This window comes from Lactuca serriola, chromosome 7, assembly GCF_051521515.1.
Source record: "Lactuca serriola cultivar US96UC23 chromosome 7, Lser_US96UC23_V15, whole genome shotgun sequence".
NCBI classification, from domain to species: domain Eukaryota; kingdom Viridiplantae; phylum Streptophyta; class Magnoliopsida; order Asterales; family Asteraceae; genus Lactuca; species Lactuca serriola.
The window spans coordinates 128,658,669-128,680,438 of NC_136414.1; the positions used below are offsets into that span (position 1 = coordinate 128,658,669).

The window sequence follows — 21,770 nt, forward strand, 5'->3', positions numbered from 1 at the left end:
CTGAACTGCCTGCAACACTGAGCTGCCTGCAACACTGAACTGCCTGAAACACTGAACTGCCGGAAACACCGAACTACCTGAAACACTGAACTGCCTGAAACACTGAACTGCCATATGGCTGCTTCCCAACTATCTCGAGACCTTCCTGGTCTCCAATCATTCGTTGGTTATTTGCAACACCGAGCTCCAACTCAATTGTGGAGTCAAAGGACTCCTCACTTAGTTGCTCCCATGACTTCTGAATGAAATCTTTCTCTGGAACTAGTTTCCACTAGTTATCCTGTCACTGTGGCTCTAACAACCTTCCAATCCACCGATCAGGTCCCAACGTCATATCCTGACATCATCAATTCCACGACTAACAACATGATGGCTCCCAGACTGACGGTAGCCCTTAACATACACGAACCCAAACGGTCCACTGCTTTCCTAATCTCATAACCGAGGTGACGATCTACTGACAAATCGCCGACTTAACCATAATTGAACCATTTGGGAAATCTGAAATCCAACTTGTGGATTCCCATATCCTCACTACTGCACCCGAACTGGTGGGTACTACTGCTTCCCCCGTGTCCAACAACGCGTTCATGCTGCCTACCAACCTGATAAAGGCCACGGCTACACCCGCGGACTTACAACTCTCTAATACTATATGGCTGCTAGTGAATGCTATGGCTACCCCTGCGGACTTACAACACTCTACTACTATCTGACTGCTAGTGAATGCTACGGCTACCCCCGCAGACTTACAACACTCTACTACTATCTAACTGCTAGTGAATGCTATGGCTACCCCCGCAGACTTACAACACTCTACTACTATCTGACTGCTAGTGAATGCTACGGCTACCCCCGCAGACTTACAACACTCTACTACTATCTAACTGCTAGTGAATACTACGGCTACCCCCGCAGACTTACAACACTCAACTACTATCCCAAGGACATCCTGACTATCCCTAGTCCTACTAGTGATTCCTCATCCTGATTTCTCAAAACCAGTCCTCCGTCTTCGAATACTACATCAACCTCGACATCCTATTTCCTTGATATACTTAGCACTTCGTCGAGGAATTCTTCGGCTTGGTTCCCAAACCAACCGTCTACTAATCCGGATACAAGAAGCTATTGTTGGGAAGTTTCCAAACTCCCAACTCCTGAATCTACACAACCCTGCATGCTGACTCTGTCACTGGCTACTAATACGAAAGCATCTCTTGCTAACCGCTCTCAGGATCCCCATTCCGACTCACTAGAGTCCTACAGGCGATCCTCCAATCCTGGATTCTCAACCAACTACTAACCATCTCAATCACATGAACTCATTGTTGGGAAGTTCCTCAAACTCCCAACTCTGGACTCCTCAATCCATCAATTGCAGCACTACTATCTTTTTTTTTCAGAGTTCGTGTACTCATTCTGGAACTGCGTGCTCTTACCCTTGTATACTCGAAGGGTTCTCCCCCACTTGGATCCGGCTAACTCCTTACTGCTCACTGGTCGAAAGGATTCCCCAACCTTCCTTCCATTAAAAGGGCGGTATGCTGTCCGCCAACGTTTACGTCTGTCAGCGCTCCAACTAACTTTTTCCAGATCCGAACCATTCTTGCTATCTAACTGAGCACCCTTCAATCCTTAACCATATTTGCTTTAGGGACTGCATCCTGAGAACCTGCGTTTGGGGTGCACATCCCCAACCCACTTCTTTACTGCCTGCTGGCTACCTCACTAGAAGCTCTAAATTGTCACTACTAAGGATTTAACTGATCAATCCCGAATGATACCTTTCGAAAATAGTGAGGCATTACTGATTCTTACACATACATGCTACAGTCACTGTATCCGAAGTAACCTGATCTAGAGAGGACGACCTCCAATTCACCATTAAATTCCAAGGTATGCAGATGGCATAAAACTCCATCACAAGCAGGTAATATAATACCCAACACATATGCTTATTGACATCAATGAAGCAACATAACAATAGTATCATGAATAATAATTGATAGGGAGGTAAAAGATACATACCTCCATCACTCAGCGCTGCTCGAATGCTTGCTGAAATCAACCGGAAAAACTCGGCTCCGAGCCGTGGGCGCCCTTGCCCGGCCTCGGCAACCACTGGCGGTACTTGAAGTCCCAAGGGCAGGAGCTGGCACCTGCCCTGCTGTATACAAACTCGGACAGTGGGCCTTCTTGTGGCCCCTCTGACTGCAATGGAAACATATTAGATCAAGTCCATGGGCGATGGTAACAATACAATCCCTGCTAAAATGGCCAATCTAGCCGCACTTGAAACATCCGGCATCGCCACCACTTCTACGCCTGCACGCACCCAGGTGCGTCCTACCGCACTTCCTGCATCGATTGCGGCTCTGATAGTCCCTTGTCCTCAAATCCGACCCCTTGGGCCTCTTACCCGAACCTGTGGCTACCTGAGTCTCATCCGTTTTCCTCTTCCTTTCCAATTCCCTGCCCGTCTCTCGCTCATGCGTTACCTTGTCGACACCGCCCGTCGACTGAACAACAGCTGTCTGATCCTGGAGCTTCGCAATCAACCTATCAGTGATCTTCACAACCATGTCAGGCAGATCCTCGCGAATGGCTCGCGTAACCTCCTCAACTATCCAATCATGCAAAGGTCTCTCTTGGAGACAGGGTGCCCCACTCACTCCTGTCCCTTGATGGCAAAAACTAGAAATGGGATCTCCTTTCCCGATGGATCCCTAAATTCCATAAGAATCGGGGTCTAGACGATCCCCAATCTGTCCTGAAACTATCCCGGCCTTAAAGGCCTCAAGATGACTGTCCATGAGCTCCACAATGGCCTCTCTAACCGAATCGAAAATCACTGGAGTCTGATCAATGATGTTGCGCATGATCTCTGCGGAAATGAAATCCCTCATCTGATCATCAAGTTGCCCGGCTCTAGAGCCTGAGCCAGATCCCTCCCCGGCACCTGAACTGCCAACTGATATCTCGCGCAACGTCACCATGCTGAAAATATAACAATTCCTGATCAATTTACACACTACTGCTGAGGGATCTCTGACACGCTCTACTAGTTCCCTGGTTTTGCCTTGGCCCCTCTTGAATCGAGTACGGATCCTCTGCTTTCAGTTGTATGGGCCCATACTTCCTTCCACATCTATCCGTACTTTCCTCAAGAGTTACCTCAACTCCACCAAGTCCTCTTTTCTCTACTACTAATCTCTGCTACTCTCATCCTAGGCTTGCCCTAGGGAACCTCTGACTCTACCCAAATAGTCCTTAGCTGCTGAAGGCCTCCTTGTAATGCCAATTAGCCACCACCTGAATACCATCACATGTGACGAGGCTCAGATAATCCTTCGAGTAAAAGACTCGTCCCTACAACGGTTGGACTCAGACAAGATCTGCACAATAGGGCCAAATCCAGCACTCTGAGATTATTCAACCCTGCTCACATGCGATGTGACGTATTCACCTAATGGCTAACTCCCATCATTCAGAGTCCCACCAAGCACAAAGCATGCAGCATTCGGACACAGGAAACTACTCAAGCAATCTATTCTCATAACGAGAAACTATACTAGCATACAATGTTAATCTCATACTATCATGCATAACCTACACAGGCTATCCTACTGCTGTCTACTCAATACTAGCGTGAAATTTTTATCAAGCTGAAACACATAAAGCAGGCACATAAGGCATCATCCTAGATCCTTAGTCCTATTCTAGCATGTTGTTCTACTGAAACTGAAACTGATAATCATAACATAAACTTGTATGGGTAATTTGGGAGTACTTACTTGAGCTCGGCTGATTGTATGCACCACACCCTTTTTCTCTTTTCAAGTTATTTACTTTCTAAATATTCTTTCCGCTTTTTATAAAACTCTTTTCTTTTCTCAAACTCCTTTTTACCATAAATTTCTTTCAAAAATATTTTTCTTTTGAAAACCTTTTACCGTTTCCTTAGTTTGAGTCCAGACACACTCTCAAGTATGTCCGAATCCCTCAAACCAAGGCTCTGATACCAACTTGTAACGACCCAAAAATCATGACTAAAAATTTCTTTTTAAAACATTACTAAACCATATTTATAAAAACATATCATAAGTCATAACATAACTTTCGAGTATTAAATTCAAACATAATCTCATTATCAGAGTAAAACATTCCCCATGCTAACTGACTATGGTGTGTGCACTGCAACCTCTCCGAGCTCCTCTTTTGAAAACTACATACCTGAAACCAAAACTGAAAACCATAAGCACGAAGCTTAATGAGCTCCCCTAATCTACCACATACCATACAATAACATACAAAGCACATACTGGGCCTTGCCCACTGCATCGGACCGAGGTCCGGACTAACTGGGGCCTTGCCCCCTGCATCGGACCGAAGTCCGGAAACTGACTGGGACCTTGTCCCCTACATCGGACCAAAGTCCGGACTAACTGGGGCCTTGCCCCTTGCATTGGACCGAAGTCCGGACTAACTGGGGCCTTGCCCCCTGCATCGGACCGAAGTCCGGAAACTGACTGGGACCTTGTCCCCTGCATCGGACCGAAGTCCGGACTAACTGGGGCCTTGCCCCTGCATCGGACCGAAGTCCGAAACTAACTGAACATAACATAACATAAACATATCAACTAGCATGAACACACATATACTTCATACTGCATCGGGCCGTAGCCCGGAACACATAACACATAAATCCTGTCTGAGCCACGAAGGCATCAAACATACTAACTACTACATCAGATCAAAATCTGGAAACTACTGCTAGCTAAACGGGCCGGCATTGTGGCCTTAGACCCATTCCTACTGGAAGGAAACTCACCTGAACTATTGAGCTCCGCCGATAATCCTCTGGCTGCTAATCGATAATCCCCTGAGCCGCTGCTCCTCCAGCTCTCCGAGCTACCAATATCAATATGACACTTAGTCTGACAGTCCTCTAAAAGTCAACTAAGTCAACTCTGGTCAAAGTCAAAATCCTGGTCAAAGTCAACTTTCCAGGTCAACCCTACTCGCCGAGTCCATATGCTCAGGGTCCTTCTATTCACGACTCGACTCTCCGAGTCAGTCCATGACTCGCCGAGTCCAACGATTTCCGAGTCCTGACCTGTCCAACTCGCTGAGTCTCCACCCGACTCACTGATTCGAGTCTTAACTCGAAGGGTTTGGGGTTTCGCGACCTGACTCGCCGAGTCCACGAATAGACTCGCCGAGCCCAAGGCAATCTTCAACCAACTCGTCGAGTTGTTCTTCCAACTCGCTGAGTTCATGCCCAACTTCATCCGACTCGACGAGTTGTTCATCCCACTCTTCGAGTTCCTCCTCATCTTCATGCTACTCGCCGAGTCCATTCAAATCTACATACATGCAGAGGACTTTTGAGTCATGCATGGACTCCAAACTGTAGATCCACTCTTCTAAAGCCTATTCCTTACGTAAAGTGGCAAACTTTACGTGTAGCTAAGGAGATCTAGGCTCAAAACACTATAAACTAGGGTTTGAGACAAAGGGGCTTAACAATCAACCAATAGACTGATGCTTTATGATTCTCTAGGCCAAGATACACATAGATCTGAAGTAGCAACTTCAGATCTGGGCTTCTAACTCAAAATGGTTCATAAACTTGTCCTAAAAGCCCCAAATCTCATGATAAAGGTTGATCTATATGCAAAAGAGGGAAGGCAGTGACTCATTACCTTCAAATGTTCTGGAAGACCTCACAAACTCTGGATCTACTGCCAATCCTTGAATCCCCAATGGGTGCCTTCATCCTTCTTCCTTCAAATCACCCAAAATGGAAAGAAAGTTTGAATGAGCAACAATGGAGGCTTAGGGTTTCTGGTTCTGGACTATAGGGGCCGCAAATGAGCCCTAAGGAAGAGAATAAGATGCTTAAATAGGGTACCAATTCCCGAAATTAGGGTTTCCCAACCCAGACCAGACTCGTCGAGTCCACTTGCTGACTCGCCGAGTTGGTCACTTACTTTACACCCGGATCCCACTCCGACTCACCGAGTTCCTCCCTGGACTCGCCGAGTCAACCCTCTTTAACTTAGGGTTTCTCCTTTCCTTTCTTGACCTTTCAGATTTCGGGTGTTACATATGAGTTGGGAGGTGCCGAGATCCCCCACCGAGATCAGGAGTTTTCTGGGGTTGGCTAGCTATTATCGGAGGTTTATCAAGGATTTCTCCAAGATTGTCGTTCCTCTCACCAGATTGACCGGGAAGGGTGTTGCTTTTATTTGGGGTCCCGAGCAGCAGACCTCGTTTGAGATTCTTCGTCAGAGATTATGTGAAGCCTCGGTGTTAGCCCTTCCGGAGGGAATGGAATATTTTGTGGTGTATTTTGACGCATCGATATCGGGGTTGGGTGTGGTGCTTATGCAGAGAGGGCACGTGATAGCATACGCATCGAGGCAGCTGAAGCCTCATGAGACGAGGTATCCCACCCATGATTTGGATTTGGGGGCTGTGGTGTTCGCCCTCAAAATTTGACGTCATTATTTATATGGGGTTCGGTGTACCATATACACGAACCACAAGAGTTTGAAGTATCTGATGGATCAGCCCAACCTGAATATGCGCCAGAGGAGATGGTTGGATGTGGTGAAGGATTATGATTGTGAGATCATGTACCACCCGGGCAAGGCTAACGTTGTAGCCGATGCCCTGAGTCGCAGGGCGGAGAGTGCCTCTATTCGAGATGTTTGTATGAGGATGACGGTAATGAATCCGGTGTTGGATACCATCCGAGAGGCCTAAGTAGAGGCTGTGAGACCGGAGAACCGCAAGAGGGAATAGGTGATTGGGCAGGTATCCGAGTTTGTTACCGATAGCCGAGGGCTTATGACCTTTCATGTTCGGATTTGGGTGCCATTTATGGGGGGGGGGGGGGGGCACGTAGTATATTGATGGAGGAGGCACATAGATCGAGGTTCTCAATCCATCCCGAGGCAACTAAGATGTATTTGGACCTGAAGAGAGATTACTAGTGGCCCTGTATGAAGAGGGATGTTGCGTGGGTTGTTTTGAGGTGATTGACCTGTCGTCAAGTTAAGGACGAGCACCAATGTCCGCATGGGAAATTGCAGCCATTAGAGGTTCCCCAGTGGAAGTGGGAACACATTTCGATGGATTTCATCACCAAATTGTCGAGGACCGCGAGGGGTGTCAACGCAATTTGGGTGATTGTGGATCGACTAACGAAGAGCGCTTACTTTCTTACTATCAGTGAGAGCTCTTCTGCGATGAGGTTGGCAGAGATATATGTGAGAGAGGTGGTGTCGCGGCACGGAGTGCCGATCTCGATTGTGTCAGACCGAGATGTAGGTTTCACTTCCATGTTCTGGAAGAAGTTCCATGAGGAGTTGGGTACGAGGTTGCACTTCAATACCGCGTACCACCCACAGACAGATGGACAGAGTGAGCGGACGATGCAGACGCTCGAGGACATGCTTCGAGCATGTGTATTGGAATTCGGTGGAAGTTGGGATACATACCTACCTTTGGCTGAGTTTTCCTATAACAACAACCACCATTCGAGTATTGGTTATGCCTCCCTTTGAGCTGTTGTATGGAAGGAGGTGTAGGACCCCCATCTGTTGGGGAGAGGTAGGGCAGCGAGTAATGGGTAACACTGAGATAGTGCTTTAGACTTCTGAGCAGATACAATAGGTCAGACAGAGGTTACTGGCAGCTCAGAGCCGCCAGAAGAGTTATGCGGATAGACGGCGATCCGAGCTCGAGTTCCAGGTTGGAGACTTTGTTCTCCTGAAGGTATCTCCTTGGAAAGGAGTGATCCGATTCAGGAAAAGGGGCAAGCTGGGGCCCCGGTACATTGGTTCATTTAGGGTGATTGCGAGGGTGGGCAGGGTAGTGTATCATTTGGAGCTACCTGCAGAGTTGATTCGGATACATGATACCTTCCACGTGTCCTAGTTGAGGAAGTGTATAGCCGATGAGACGGCAGTAGTACCGCTGGAGGATATTCAGGTGGATGCGAGCCTAAATTACGTTGAGAGACCAATCGCAATAGTGGATCAGAAGATCAAGGTTCTGAGGAATAAGGAAGTGCCCTTGGTTCAGGTCCAGTGGCAGCATCGGAGAGCGTCCAAGCTGACTTGGGAGCCGGAGTTGGAGATGCGGGAGCAGCATCCGGGGTTGTTTACGACATGAGACTTCGATGGCGAAGTCTGGTTCTAGTGGGGGAAAATTGTAACATTTTGAAATTCAAGTGCATCTCTTAAACCCTTCTTCTTTACCAAGTTATCAAGTTTAGGCCCTAAAGGAAAAATATGGCAATTAAGTACGCTGCGCGTACTCATGCGCTTATTTTGGACGCGAACTCACTTAGGTACGCTAGGCATACCAAGGTTACGCTAGGCGTAGCTGTCCCAGATGCAAAACCCTAAATGTGACTTGAGGACTATAAAAGGAATGATATGGTCTTTTCCCCAGCCACCATTCCACAGAGAGAAACCCTAGGAGAGCAATATCATCGTTCTAAAGCTTGTGTGTGAGTGTTCTTGAGCTAGAAAGTGCCTTTGTGTGATAGTGAAGAAGAAGAGGAGGTTCTTGTGGAGGCTAGAAGTTGGAGTACAAGCTTGGATCTGAGTTCTACAGAGGGTGGAGCTTCACTTGGAGGTAAAAAGCTCAAAGCTTTCCTTACCATTTTTGAGTTGTGCTTCATGGACCAATTTTTTGGTTTTTTGGTCCCAAGGTGGAAACTTTATGAGCAAATGGTCTCCATAAGCTTAGATTTGCCCTATTTCAGAGTAGTATGAGTTGTGGGTTCATAAAAATCCAATCTTGGACGTTAAGATTAAGTCATGCATGAGATTAGGGCTTAATGAGGAAGAGGTTATATGTTTGAAGTGAGTGATGACCTTTACAGCCATGCAAAGGCTTAAAGGTTTCGACTTTATGGCTTAAGAGACATTAGAGAGCTTAGATCTGAGATATGAGCCTAGGTCTTAATCATTTCAGACTAAAAATGAAGGAAGTATGAAACTGGGACTTACGATGGGCTTAATCCCAGTACGCGTCGCGTAAGGGGTCAAGTTCCCCGATTCTGGATTGTCGGTGTACGCCTCGCGTACAGGAGGTGGTACGCCCCGCGTACTGCCTTCTGTTGACTTTCGTTGACTTTTAGGGTTTTGGTCAACATTTGGACTTTTGAGTCAAGGAAGGGTAAAATGGTCTTTTACCCTTCTGTGGAATTATATGAAGGGTTTAATCTAGCCTTTGAGAGCCGTTGTTTATTTGAGGAATTGGTCTATGTGGTTAGGCGGAGGCTAGATCAGTATTCCGAGTTTGAGATTATCCAAGATACCCGAGGTGAGTCTTCTCACTATACATTACCTAGAGTGGTATCTATGTGCAGACCGGAGGGTCTTATGTGTTACGTGTGTGTTTGAGATTATGTGTCTTGTGATATATGTATGCTATATGTTATATAGACCGGACTGGAGAGTCCAATGATATAGACCGGACCGAAGAGTCCAACGATATAGACCAGACCGAAGGGTCCAATGATTCAGACCGGACCAGAGGGTCCAACGAGCTGTGACCGAACCAGAGGATCCAACGAGCTACGGGACTGGAGGGTCCTGCTGAGACACATCGACCAGAGGGTCATACCCAGTTGTAGCCTCGAGTGGCATATGTGTTGTATGTGGTATTTTGGGGAACTCACTAAGCATTATGCTTATAGTGTTTTGGTGTGATGTATTTCAGGTACCAGTGAGGATCGCGGGAAGGCGCCGGCAAGAATTGTACACACTGACTGAGGATTGTATTTTGTGATCTTGGGATATGTTTTATGATAATGACATTTGATGAACATGAGATTTGAGAATATTATATGAGCTTTATGTTGTTTAAAAATGAAAAAAAAATTTAAAACTTTTATGTCGTTACATAATCAGACTGGGGAACTTGACGAGTTCAGAGAGGGACTTGACGAGTTGATTCATTTTGTCCCAATTCATTTTAAGGTAGAACTCGACGAGTCTATGAAGGGACTCGACGAGTTGATTCTCCAAATCGCGACTATGAGTAGCCAGGGAACTCGGCGAGTTAGGGGGATGACTCGACGAGTTGGATCGTGATTTTAGGGTTTTTTATTCATAGAACTCGACGAGTTGAGTCAACCCAGAGCGTTGACTTTGAACATAATGTTAACTTTGATCAAGGTCATTTTACCCTATGAAGGAGTATCAGATTTTGACTAAGTGTTATTGTGATAATGATAGTCGGGGAGTCGTTGGAGCAGCCGTCGGAGATTCCTCACCACGAGATTTCACAGTCAGCTTTGCGAGGTGAGTTTCCTTCAGTAGGAATGGGTTGAAGGCACCAATGTCGGCCCGTGTTTATGATTAGTAGCTAAGTGTGGGCAAGGCCCATATCTTGGACTTATTTATGTTTAGGACTTATTTATGTTTAGTAGCTAAGTGTGGGCAGGGCCCGTATCTCAGACTTGTTAGGATTAGTAGCTAAGTGTGGGCAGGGCCCGTATCTTAGACTTGTTATGATTAGTAGCTAAGTGTGGGCAGGGACCGTATCTTAGTATTATCTGAGTTTGATTATGAAATGGTAGATTAAGGTATACCTGTTGTCTGTGTGATACTTGCATGCATGTGTAGATAGCGGAGCATGGGCGAGGCACGTACCTCCTAGCCAGCTGAGTATGGGCGAGGCCCGTATCTCATAGATAGCTGAGTGTGGGCGAGGCCCGTCTCTCATAAGTTAGCCGAGTGTGGGCGGGGGCCCGTATCTCCTTGAGTGTGGGCGAGGCCCTTATCTCCTAGCTGCATGTTATATGTTACGTGTATGGTATGTGGTAGTTTGGGGAGACTCACTAAGCTTCGTGCTTACAGTTTTCAGTTTGGTTTCAGGTACTTCCGGTAGCAAAGGGAAGAGCTCGGGATGACTGCACTGCACACACCACAACATTTTAGCCTGGGAGAATTTACTCTGATATTTTGATATATGACTTGGATACGGTGTTTTGACATGGTGTTTTGAGATATTACCACTTATGTTTTTTTATGTGATGATTGGATTACTATGATTTTATAATGATTTAAAACGAAAATTGTGGACCATATTTTTGGGGTGTTTCAGAATCTCGCGTCATGAGAATAGTAAAATCAGAAAAATTATTTTTTGCAGAAAAATTACTTTTTGCGCTTACTTTTTTGGGTTTTTACCCCACAAAAAGGATCAATTAACCTAAAGCAATTAAATTAACAACTGAAATATTCATTCCCGGACAACGGCGCCAAAAACTTGATGTGCACAAAAATATACTTATCTAGCTTTAAATTTATAACCTAACTACTTAACTACTAATGCACCTATAGGCAGTTTACCAAGTCAATTTATAGTACAGTAAAGTAAGTTGGATATCGAACACAGAGAACGGATTCAGTATACTAAAATAACTACTAAAGATTAATCTAAAAGCAAAAAATAATTAAAAAGGGTTTTTATCTGATTTTGCAAGTTCAGACTAACTTAAGCACTCAACTAAATACGATTGTATTCAAGATATTAAAAACACTTTCGTTTAGTTTCAAATCGACCTTTTTCCTATGGTTAGGTCTTATTTATGGATTAATGAAGTTGGTTACCAATTTATATGTAATTAGCAATCTTGGTCCAATCTACTAATATTTTTATCAATTCATGTACTACTATGTAATGGTCATACACAAGCAACCACATAATTGATTAATAATGATAATTGAGCTATGTAAGATATATCTAGATAGTTTTTTATGGTCAAGACAATTAATCAAACACAATTATGATCAAATTATGTTCTCCAACACATCTAAAGTTGTTACCTTTATCACTTAATCTAAGATGTGGTTAATCATAGCTCTAGCAATTTAATAGTCACTAAACTACTAGGCAAGCAAGTTCATGTAATTTAATGGTCACTAAACTACACTTAAACTTGAATTATAGAAAAACTATCAAAACTTTAACATCCTAAATAATAATAATCAAACACATGCATAAATCAAATTCATATAATCCATAAAATAAGAAAACTAGCACATAGTATTAGGTTTCTTTTCACTCTCAAGACAAGGCTCTCTCTCTTTTATAAAGCGAAGCGTTTCCTCTAACTAAACGGAAGTCTACTATATTAGCTACTCATGGCAGAAAGTAAACACATTAGATCATAAGAATTCAACATGATTGAATTAATGCAAACCGAATGTGATGTGTAGTTGGTAATGCAAACTGAATAATATCTTTTATTATTCAAACGGAAATATATAAAGTTATAATTTACGAGTAGGTTATGCATTGGTATTACGTAAATGCATCAGTAAGATGTTATAAAACGTAGTGTCATGTATGATTTGATGAGTAAAAGATACAGTTATAGATACAGTTATATAGTCAAATTTTATTCATTCATTTTTCCTTAACGAGAAAAGTGATATCTTTGGGGCCCTCGGTGATTTGGTGTTGACATTATAGTGATGGGCTCAGTCAGGACTGAATCGATATGCTTAATTGGTAGTCTAATGACGTCGTCACAAATCGGGAAATCGAGAAACAAAATCTTAGATAATGAGATTTATTATAATACATGTCTCGTGTCCATATGATATCTTGAAGAACGAAGTAATTGTTGATCACTTATCTTAGCGCTAATGTCTGATTAGATCAAAGTTCGATAGTTGCTTTAGAAAGCATACTTTGTTGTTTGATTTAGAAGTTATACTTGCAATTGTAGTTATGGACTTATCCAGGGAGACTATTGGATTAAGGTGTTTAAGATCATAACTAAATTGGTATATACTTAAATTGAAAGCAAAGTCATTTTTGTGTTGCCTTCAGAATTAGTAATTGTGTAGAATGACATTTGGAGAGAGATGTTGATTTATTGATTTATTATATGATTAATAAATAGTAATAAATGATTTTTAATATATTATTTGATTAATATATTAATTATAAATAATATTATTTAATTAATAATTAATCACAAATTAATTGGATTATTTAAAAATGCAAGGACTTATGTTATAATTGATCAATAGTTGAACAAGAAGGCATTCTAGAACCTTCCAGTTTTGGAGGGTATCTTAGGGTTTCTGAAATATTCCTTATAGATAAATAAGGGATTGAGTAATTGTCTAATTTGAAATATTAATATTATATTCAAATTAGGGTTTCTAGGGTTCCTTGTATCAACTAGACCTCTTGCCTATTGAATTTCGTTCCTCTCGTTCTCACAAGCTAAGAGCTGAAATTTTGCTCTCTCATCTCCTCTCTCTCCTCAAGTCTTCTTGTTACTAGAGTTTGGATACAAACCATTAAAGGCACCAAGCTTTTGGTGTTTGCTTTCCAACATTTCAAGAAAGGAATTGTTGGTGTGATTATTTGCTATAATAATCAAGATGTATGTAAACCGTATTGTTTCTTGTAATTTCGAAATACCTAGGGTTTGCTAAGGTTCTTGATGTTCATAGTTTATTGTTATCAATTAGATAAAACATAGATCATTTATAGGTTACATGTGAACTTAACGGTTAAATTTCATTTCATATATAATTTTATATCCTATAAAACTTATCAGTTTCTTGGACATTCTCATATCTCATGGAAACTAAAAACAGGTGACCATCTCCAGATCTTCTACTGAAGCGGAATATCGCTCCATGACAGCGCTGACATGCGAGCTTAACTGGTTAAAAGGTCTTATGTATAGTCTTGAAGTGAGTCACCCTCGTGCGATGAACTTACATTGTGATAATCAGTCTGCTCTTTATCTGGCAGAAAATCTCTTGTTTCATGAAAGGTCAAAACACATCGAGGTGGATTGCCACTTCTTGAGAGATGTTATACTAGATTGTACAATTAATTCATCTTATGTTCCTACTACGAGTCAATTGGCAGGTATCTTTAAGAAGGTCTTGGGTCAAAAAACAGTTTAGTTTTCTTCTATGCAAGTTGGTCCCTTTTATATGTTGTTTTTTCTAGTTTAGTTCAAGTACAAAATGACTGTTATTATAAAAAATAATTACCGACTAATTAGATTTAACAATAAAAACAAAATTCTCAATTATAACCATGGAATACCCATGTAACATTTAATAAATCCATCTATTTAATTTTAGGTAGATTTTTTATTTAATTAAAATATCAAAATAAAAAAATCAATGAATCCGAAGTTAACGGATGACTCAAGCATGGCCCCACTTATCCATCCCATCTCAACCACACCACCACTTTCTCTTTTCGATTTCTCTTCAATAACTCCTGATAAACTAAAATCCCGTGATAAAATAAAAAATAAAAAACTAGTAAATAAAACGAAAGCGACACTTAAAATTAAAAAAATGATAAATAAATATGGCAGGTGCCTCCGTGGCGTAACTGAACTCGAATATTCAACCAAATTTCAATCACTCATTTCAAATCCGCCAAACAGTACACTCACGTCATCTACCACTTCGCCAATGATAAGCAAGATAGCTTATAGCATTCCACTTTAAACGCAATGATAAGCAGATGTACATATTATTTTGATAAGACCAGTAGAAAATGGTAGACTCTTCTGCCAAAATACGCATCGAAGATCGCGAGACTAAGTCCCCCCACCCCAACTTTCTCTTTTCCTTCTCTCTCTCTTTCTATCTTCTTCGCATCCTTGGAAATTTATACATTGGACTTTTGCTGAAAACCCTAGAAATACAGCTTATTTTGTTGGGTTTAGGTGCTTTGATCTCGGTTTTTGGGACTTTGTTGATGATAATTTGTTTCAATGTCGTCACTGAGTAGAGAATTGGTGTTTCTCATACTTCAATTTCTCGAAGAGGAGAAGTTTAAGGAGGCTGTACACAGGTATCTCTCTCTTTCAAATATATATCTCCTCAGGTGATGTGTAAATTTCAAGGAAGAAATTGTTTAAATCGTTTTTGTGTTTTTTATTATAGTTTGTTTGTGAGGTTCAATTTGTCTGGATGTACTTGTTTCGCTGTTGCGACCTCTGTTTCCATTTCGAGATATAATGAGTAACAAAAACGTAAATTCTCACCCGAACTTTTTGGATTCTGTATTTGACGAATATCGAAGCTTGAACTATGCACGGATTGGTAATCGGAGTTTTTGACTGGTTTATTGTGTGCTTTTGTGGGGAAATGTTGGATGGGTTTATCAATTAGATTTTCGTGTTACCTATTTTGCGATGAAGCTAGATTCTAGCGTTAAATCAGTGTGATTAGATGTTTATTACAGTTAACGTGTTTATGTAGGCTTGAACAAGAATCTGGATTTTACTTTAATGTTAAGTATTTTGAGGAGAAAGTCCATGCTGGTGAATGGGATGAAGTTGAGAAATACCTGTCTGGATACACCAAGGTTGATGATAACCGATACTCAATGAAGATTTTCTTTGAAATCAGAAAACAAAAGTATCTTGAAGCTCTTGATAGGTAAGACTTGACTGAATCCTTCCTGTTGAATATGGTGATTGATATGTTAATCTAAGTTGAGACTACCTACAAATGATTGTACCTGACTTTACTAGGCAAGACAAGCCAAAGGCAGTTGAGATATTGGTAAATGATCTGAAAGTCTTCTCAACATTCAATGAAGATTTATTTAAGGAAATTACACAGCTCTTGACACTTACAAATTTCAGGTAATGTGCTCCTTTTGCCTAAAGTTTCCTGTTTATTATGATTTATTGTTCATTTACTAATTAAACTTTTCGATTACAGGGAAAATGAGCAGCTATCCAAGTATGGTGATACTAAAACAGCTCGTAGCATCATGTTAGTAGAGCTTAAAAAGCTAATAGAAGCAAATCCCCTTTTCCGAGAAAAGCTTGTTTTTCCTACCTTGAAGTCATCAAGATTGAGGACTCTGATTAACCAAAGGTAAGAAGACTTCATTTATCTGTTAGTTGTTTAAATTGGAATTACAATAATGATTTTGTGCTCTATGATCTATCCAGTTTAAATTGGCAACACCAGTTGTGTAAGAATCCAAGGCCAAATCCAGATATCAAGACTTTATTCATAGACCACTCATGCACACCTGCAAATGGCAGTATCGTACCTACACCTGTCAATCTTTCACCTGCTGCAGTCACGAAACCCAGTGTTTATACATCGCTTGGTGCACATGGTGTATGATGCCTTTTTTATATTAATGACCTTCTTGCCCCTAGGTTATGTACTCTTCTAAGTTCTAATCAATTGCTTTCATGAAATTACATTTCAGCCCTTTCCCCCTACTGCAGCCAATGCAAATGCTAATGCTTTAGCAGGTTGGATGGCAAATGCTGCTGCTTCTTCTTCTGTCCAGGCAGGTGTTGTTTCTGCATCATCTTTAGCTGCTCCACCAAATCAAGGTTAGGTAGTTTATTTGTTCCTCTTTTGCCCTTAATGGGAAAAGCAATAGAAACTTAGTATTTTTCTTATGTGATCCAGTATCCTTTTTGAAACGTGCTGCAACGCCCCTTACAACACTTGGTATTGCGGAGTATCAGAGTCCTGATCATGAACAATTAATGAAACGTTTGCGGCCTTCACAGCCTGTTGAAGAGGTAACACTAACATTAAAGAACATCTGCATATTCCATGTCTTATTGCATGAATTCCCATGAAATTTATCATTTATACCACACATATCTTCAGGTTACATATCAATCTACACGACAACAAGTTTCATGGTCCATGGAGGACTTGCCTAGAACCGTAGCCTTTAGTATGCATCAAGGATCAACTGTAACAACCATGGATTTTCATCCTTCTCATCAAACATTGCTTCTTGGTATATATATGGTGGTTAATTGTATTTGTATCCCCTCTTGAAATGAATAATGTGTGTGTTTTTTTTTCTTACTTTTTAATTTCAATCTTCTAGTTGGATCTGTGAATGGTGACATCACGATTTGGGAAGTTGGTTCGCGTGAGAAACTGACATCAAAATCGTTTAAAATATGGGACATGTCAACTTGCTCTTTGTCCTTTCAGGTTTGACTATATTTTGGAGACCATTGACCTCTCATGTCTTGTTATTATTGAATGTAAATACTCACAGTCCTTTGTTGTGCAGGCCTCATTTGCCAAAGATGCACCCATGTCTGTGAACCGTGTTAAATGGAGTCCAGATGGAAATATTATTGGTAGGTATGTTTTTATTTTCTTAAAATTGTAGGTCTTAAGTTAATAATTGTGTTGCCGCATTGTCACAGGTGTGGCTTTCAGTAAACATTTAATCCATTTATATGCTTATGGTGCGCCAAATGATTTACGCCAGCAGTTAGAGGTGAGTTGACTTGAGATAATGCTGACATTTTGCCAGCTCAGCAAAGGAAAGTGATCATATTTTTGAAACTGCTATCTTTTATTTTTATTTTCATGCAGATTGATGCTCATGTTGGAGGTGTGAATGACTTGGCCTTTGCTCATCCAAACAAACAGCTGTGTGTTGTTACCTGCGGGGATGATAAGTTAATAAAGGTGTAAATGCTAAATAGTTTCTAGAACCTTGTATAATTTAATAAAAAACAAGAAAATATCTGTCTCTTTTTTTATTCTGGAAAGAAACTAACAGGGAAATGGATCAGGTGTGGGATTTAACTGGACGGAAACTATTCAATTTTGAAGGACATGAAGCACCGGTTTACTCTATATGCCCTCATCAGAAAGAAAATATTCATGTATGTCACTATATACATACATACATACACAGTTGATATCTACAAATTATCATTCAGCTGCCATTTTCATTTTTCAGTTCATATTTTCAACTGCAATTGATGGTAAGATTAAGGCATGGCTGTATGACAACATGGGATCTAGAGTTGACTATTCTGCCCCTGGTCATGGCTGCACCACTATGCTATACAGTGCCGATGGCAGTCGGTAATATAATTTCTTGAATACATTTATTTATTGATCAAAAATGTTAGTAATTGCAAATTGCAATACTATCATCTGTTTCAGGTTGTTTTCTTGTGGAACAAGTAAAGAAGGGGAGTCTTTTCTTGTTGAATGGAATGAAAGTGAAGGAGCACTTAAGAAGACTTACACTGGTTTCAGAAAGAAATCAAGTGGTGGTGTTGCACATTTTGACACAACTCAGAACCACTTTTTGGCTGTTGGAGAAGAAAACCAAATAAAGTTTTGGGACATGGATAGTATCAATATTCTTGCTACCACAGATGCTGATGGTGGACTACCGGTTAGTAATAGTAAATTTCTTTTTCTTTTTCCACAATATTTTATTATATCAATACATATTTAAATGATTATTATTTCAGATTTTTCCACGCTTGAGGTTCAACAAGGAAGGTAATCTTCTTGCTGTTGCTACTGCTGACAATGGGATCAAGATTCTTGCAAATGCTTCTGGCTTGAGGTCTGTAAGAGTAACTGAAGCCCCCCCGGCTTTTGAAGGATCAAAGTCTTCAGTTGAACCAACTGCAATTAAGGTGTGTGTTGTGTTAACTGATTTAACATTTTTGTTAATGTGATATTTATCAAGTAGTTCATGTTCTATGATGGATCAGATACCTACCTCTTCTGCTATTGCTACTGCTAGTGCTGTTAACTGTAAAGTGGAGAAAACCTCACCTGTCAGACCTTCCAACTTTCTCGTGAGTCAACTATACTTCACTTCCTTCTCCTCCCCAAAAAAAAACATAAATATGTATCCAATATGCTTATAGCATACTTTTTTTTTATTATAGCATCGTAATTTGAAAATTCATCCAAATTATAGCATTGTAATTTGAACTACAATGCTATAATTGAATAGAATTCTCATACTACAATGCTTTAATAAGAAAAAATAAAAGGTATAGTGTTGTAATAGAAAGAAATGAAAGTATAATGCTATAATACACAAATAAATTTCCTTGTTTATTATATCATATTACTTTCATTTGTTTGTATTACAACATTGTACTTTTAAAATCTACCCAATTATAGCAATGTCATTCAAAATACATAGCAACTTTCAAAACTATATTTTGGTAAAATTTTCAATGTATAACATCCTAATAAGAAAAAAATTGGAAGTATAATTAGATATATTTTCATACTAAAATGCTTTAACAAGAAAAAACTGAAAGTACAATACTGCTGCAGAAAAAATGAAATTATGTAGCCATTTTTTGCATTTAGCCCTAGAAAGGTATACAAGTGGTGATTCTTGTGCATCTTGGTTGATCTTATGTTATGTTCAGAATGGTGATTCTGTGGGCCAAAGCTTAGAAAAGGCAAGGAATCTGGATGATGTAACTGATAAGATGAAACCATGGAAGTTGACAGAGATTGTAGATGCCGCCAACTGCCGCCTAGTCACCATGCCAGACAGCTCAGATGCCTCCAATAGGGTATAATAAGAAAAGAAAAGAAAAGTTTTTCATGATAATTTTGTTGCATGCAAGATGACAAGATAACTATGTGTGTGCAGGTTGCTCGACTTCTTTATACAAATTCTGGGGTTGGGGTTGTAGCCCTTGGATCAAATGGTGTTCAAAGGCTGTGGAAGTGGGCTCGCAATGAACAAAATCCAACTGGAAAAGTATTGCCATTAATTACACTATTCATCATTTTGTTATCTATTATTTCTTTAGGGTTAGGGTTAAATACAAGAAATAGCAATCTACTTCTTTGAAAATCTATCCAGTTATACTATAACAATGTCATCCAAACACAACAATTTTCACTGCTATGATTTCATATATTTGAAAGAAAAAAAAAGTGTAGATTTTCCAAAATATGATGCCTTAATAAGAAAAAAGATGGATGGATGTACAATGTTGTAATAGAAAAAAAAATGAATGTAGGATGCTATAATAGACAAGTACACAAAAGTACATTGCTATTGCTTGCATTGAGTGTATTTAATTATTATCATCATTATTTAATGTTTGATGATTATTAATTTGTTGTGATGTTTAAAGGCCACTGCCAATGTTATTCCACAACATTGGCAACCAAACAGTGGTCTTCTTATGACAAATGATGTGACAGGTGTGAACCTTGAAGAAGCAGTTCCATGCATAGCACTCTCAAAGAATGATTCTTATGTGATGTCTGCTTCAGGTGGGAAAATTTCATTGTTCAACATGATGACATTCAAGGTATATGTAAAAACTATCTTTAAAATATATTCAATTATGCACATCCTAATTTTTTTTTATTTTTTTTAGGTTATGACAACATTTATGCCACCTCCACCTGCTTCAACCTTCCTAGCATTTCATCCTCAAGATAACAATATTATTGCTATTGGTATGGAGGATTCAACAATTCACATATACAATGTTCGGGTGGATGAGGTGATTATTCATTATAAATATAATTATTTTGTTTTTTGGGTCATTTAATTAATGTAATTGGTATGGCTTGTTAGGTGAAATCGAAGCTAAGAGGTCATCAAAAGAGGATAACTGGTCTTGCTTTTTCTACCCATTTGAAAATATTGGTTTCATCGGCTGCTGATGCTCATGTGAGCTTCTTCCCTTTTAAGTACTTGAGACCGATTGTTGTTTGTAAGGGTAAATGCAGGATATGAAATTTGACTATACTATGTAGATTTGTTTTTGGAGCATTGATTCATGGGAAAAGAGGAAAATGGTACAAATACAACTACCTCCTGGTAAGTCGCCTACAGGTGACACTCGAGTCCAGTTCCACTCGGATCAGACACAATTGCTGGTATCCCACGAAACACAGTTGGCACTATACGATGCTTACAAGATGGAACACATCCGTCAGGTACAAATTTCAAATTATCTACCTTGAAACCCTATGTTTCTAAGATTCAGGGTTTAGTATGATATAACTATTATGTCTTGTGAATACATGTGTTGCAGTGGGTCCCTCAAGACAACCTTTCGGCACCTATATCTTACGCTTCATACTCATGCAACAGTCGCCTAGTCTATGCTTCCTTTTGCAATGGCAATATCGGTGTATTTGATGCTGACAACTTAAAACTAAGATGTCGCATTGCCCCTTCTGTATATATACCACTACCACCATCACTATCAAACGGGTAAGAACATCGGATCTTAACCACAGTTAGTTAGTCAGTTCCTGGGTTGCAGTATGCGAGTTTCAGTTCTAATATGTGGGCCAGCCACCTAATGTTAGATGTTTCTAGGACAAGACAAGACAAGACAGTGTGGACCAGGGCAGGGGTTGCTAGAAGAATAACCATTTTGTCTGTTTTATGTTTTTTTTTTTTTGCAGAAATCAAGGACCGTACCCGGTTGTGGTGGCAGCGCATCCGCAGGAGCAAAATCAGTTTGCGGTGGGAATGTCAGATGGAGCTGTTAAGGTAATAGAACCTTTGGAATCCGAAGGAAAATGGGGTGTAAGTCAACCTGACGAGTAGAATACGGTTATATAGATTTTTATTGTTATTATTATTATTTAAGGTAGGAATGTGGCGTGTTTATAATAATCTTCAATCTCTGTAGTGGTTGATTAATTTTATGAATTTATTCATTAATCAAAAGTATAATGCCTGTTTTACTCGCTAATTCTTTTATGTGTATATGGAATGTGTATGAATTGTGATGATCGAAACCTTCCCAGTCAAGAATGATGTAATGGACTCTAGTTGTTTTTGGAACGATTCTTGAAGTTTGTTAGTTTTTAAAAACATGGATAAAACAATTCTTAAAGTTTGTACAGGATTGAAATCATTTTAATCTAGTGAAAAATAGAGATTATATGCACAATTTATGATGTTTTTACGAT

The 21,770-nt window shown here is 40.3% G+C and overlaps 1 protein-coding gene across 1 annotated transcript; it reads left to right on the forward strand.

The window, feature by feature from the left end:
* Positions 1-14,595: 14,595 nt before the first annotated feature.
* LOC145064910 (topless-related protein 3-like) lies at positions 14,596-21,550 on the forward strand. The gene is made up of 25 exons (XM_079012276.1): positions 14,596-14,883; positions 15,294-15,473; positions 15,569-15,682; positions 15,762-15,920; positions 15,998-16,172; positions 16,267-16,396; positions 16,476-16,591; positions 16,683-16,818; positions 16,912-17,021; positions 17,104-17,173; positions 17,243-17,316; positions 17,415-17,510; positions 17,618-17,710; positions 17,788-17,915; positions 17,997-18,234; positions 18,314-18,484; positions 18,563-18,649; positions 19,241-19,390; positions 19,471-19,581; positions 19,964-20,143; positions 20,213-20,341; positions 20,416-20,511; positions 20,598-20,780; positions 20,879-21,060; positions 21,258-21,550. The coding sequence occupies exons 1-25, from the start codon at positions 14,804-14,806 to the stop codon at positions 21,400-21,402; spliced, it is 3,333 nt and encodes a 1,110-aa protein (XP_078868402.1). The 5' UTR covers positions 14,596-14,803; the 3' UTR covers positions 21,403-21,550.
* Positions 21,551-21,770: the final 220 nt, after the last annotated feature.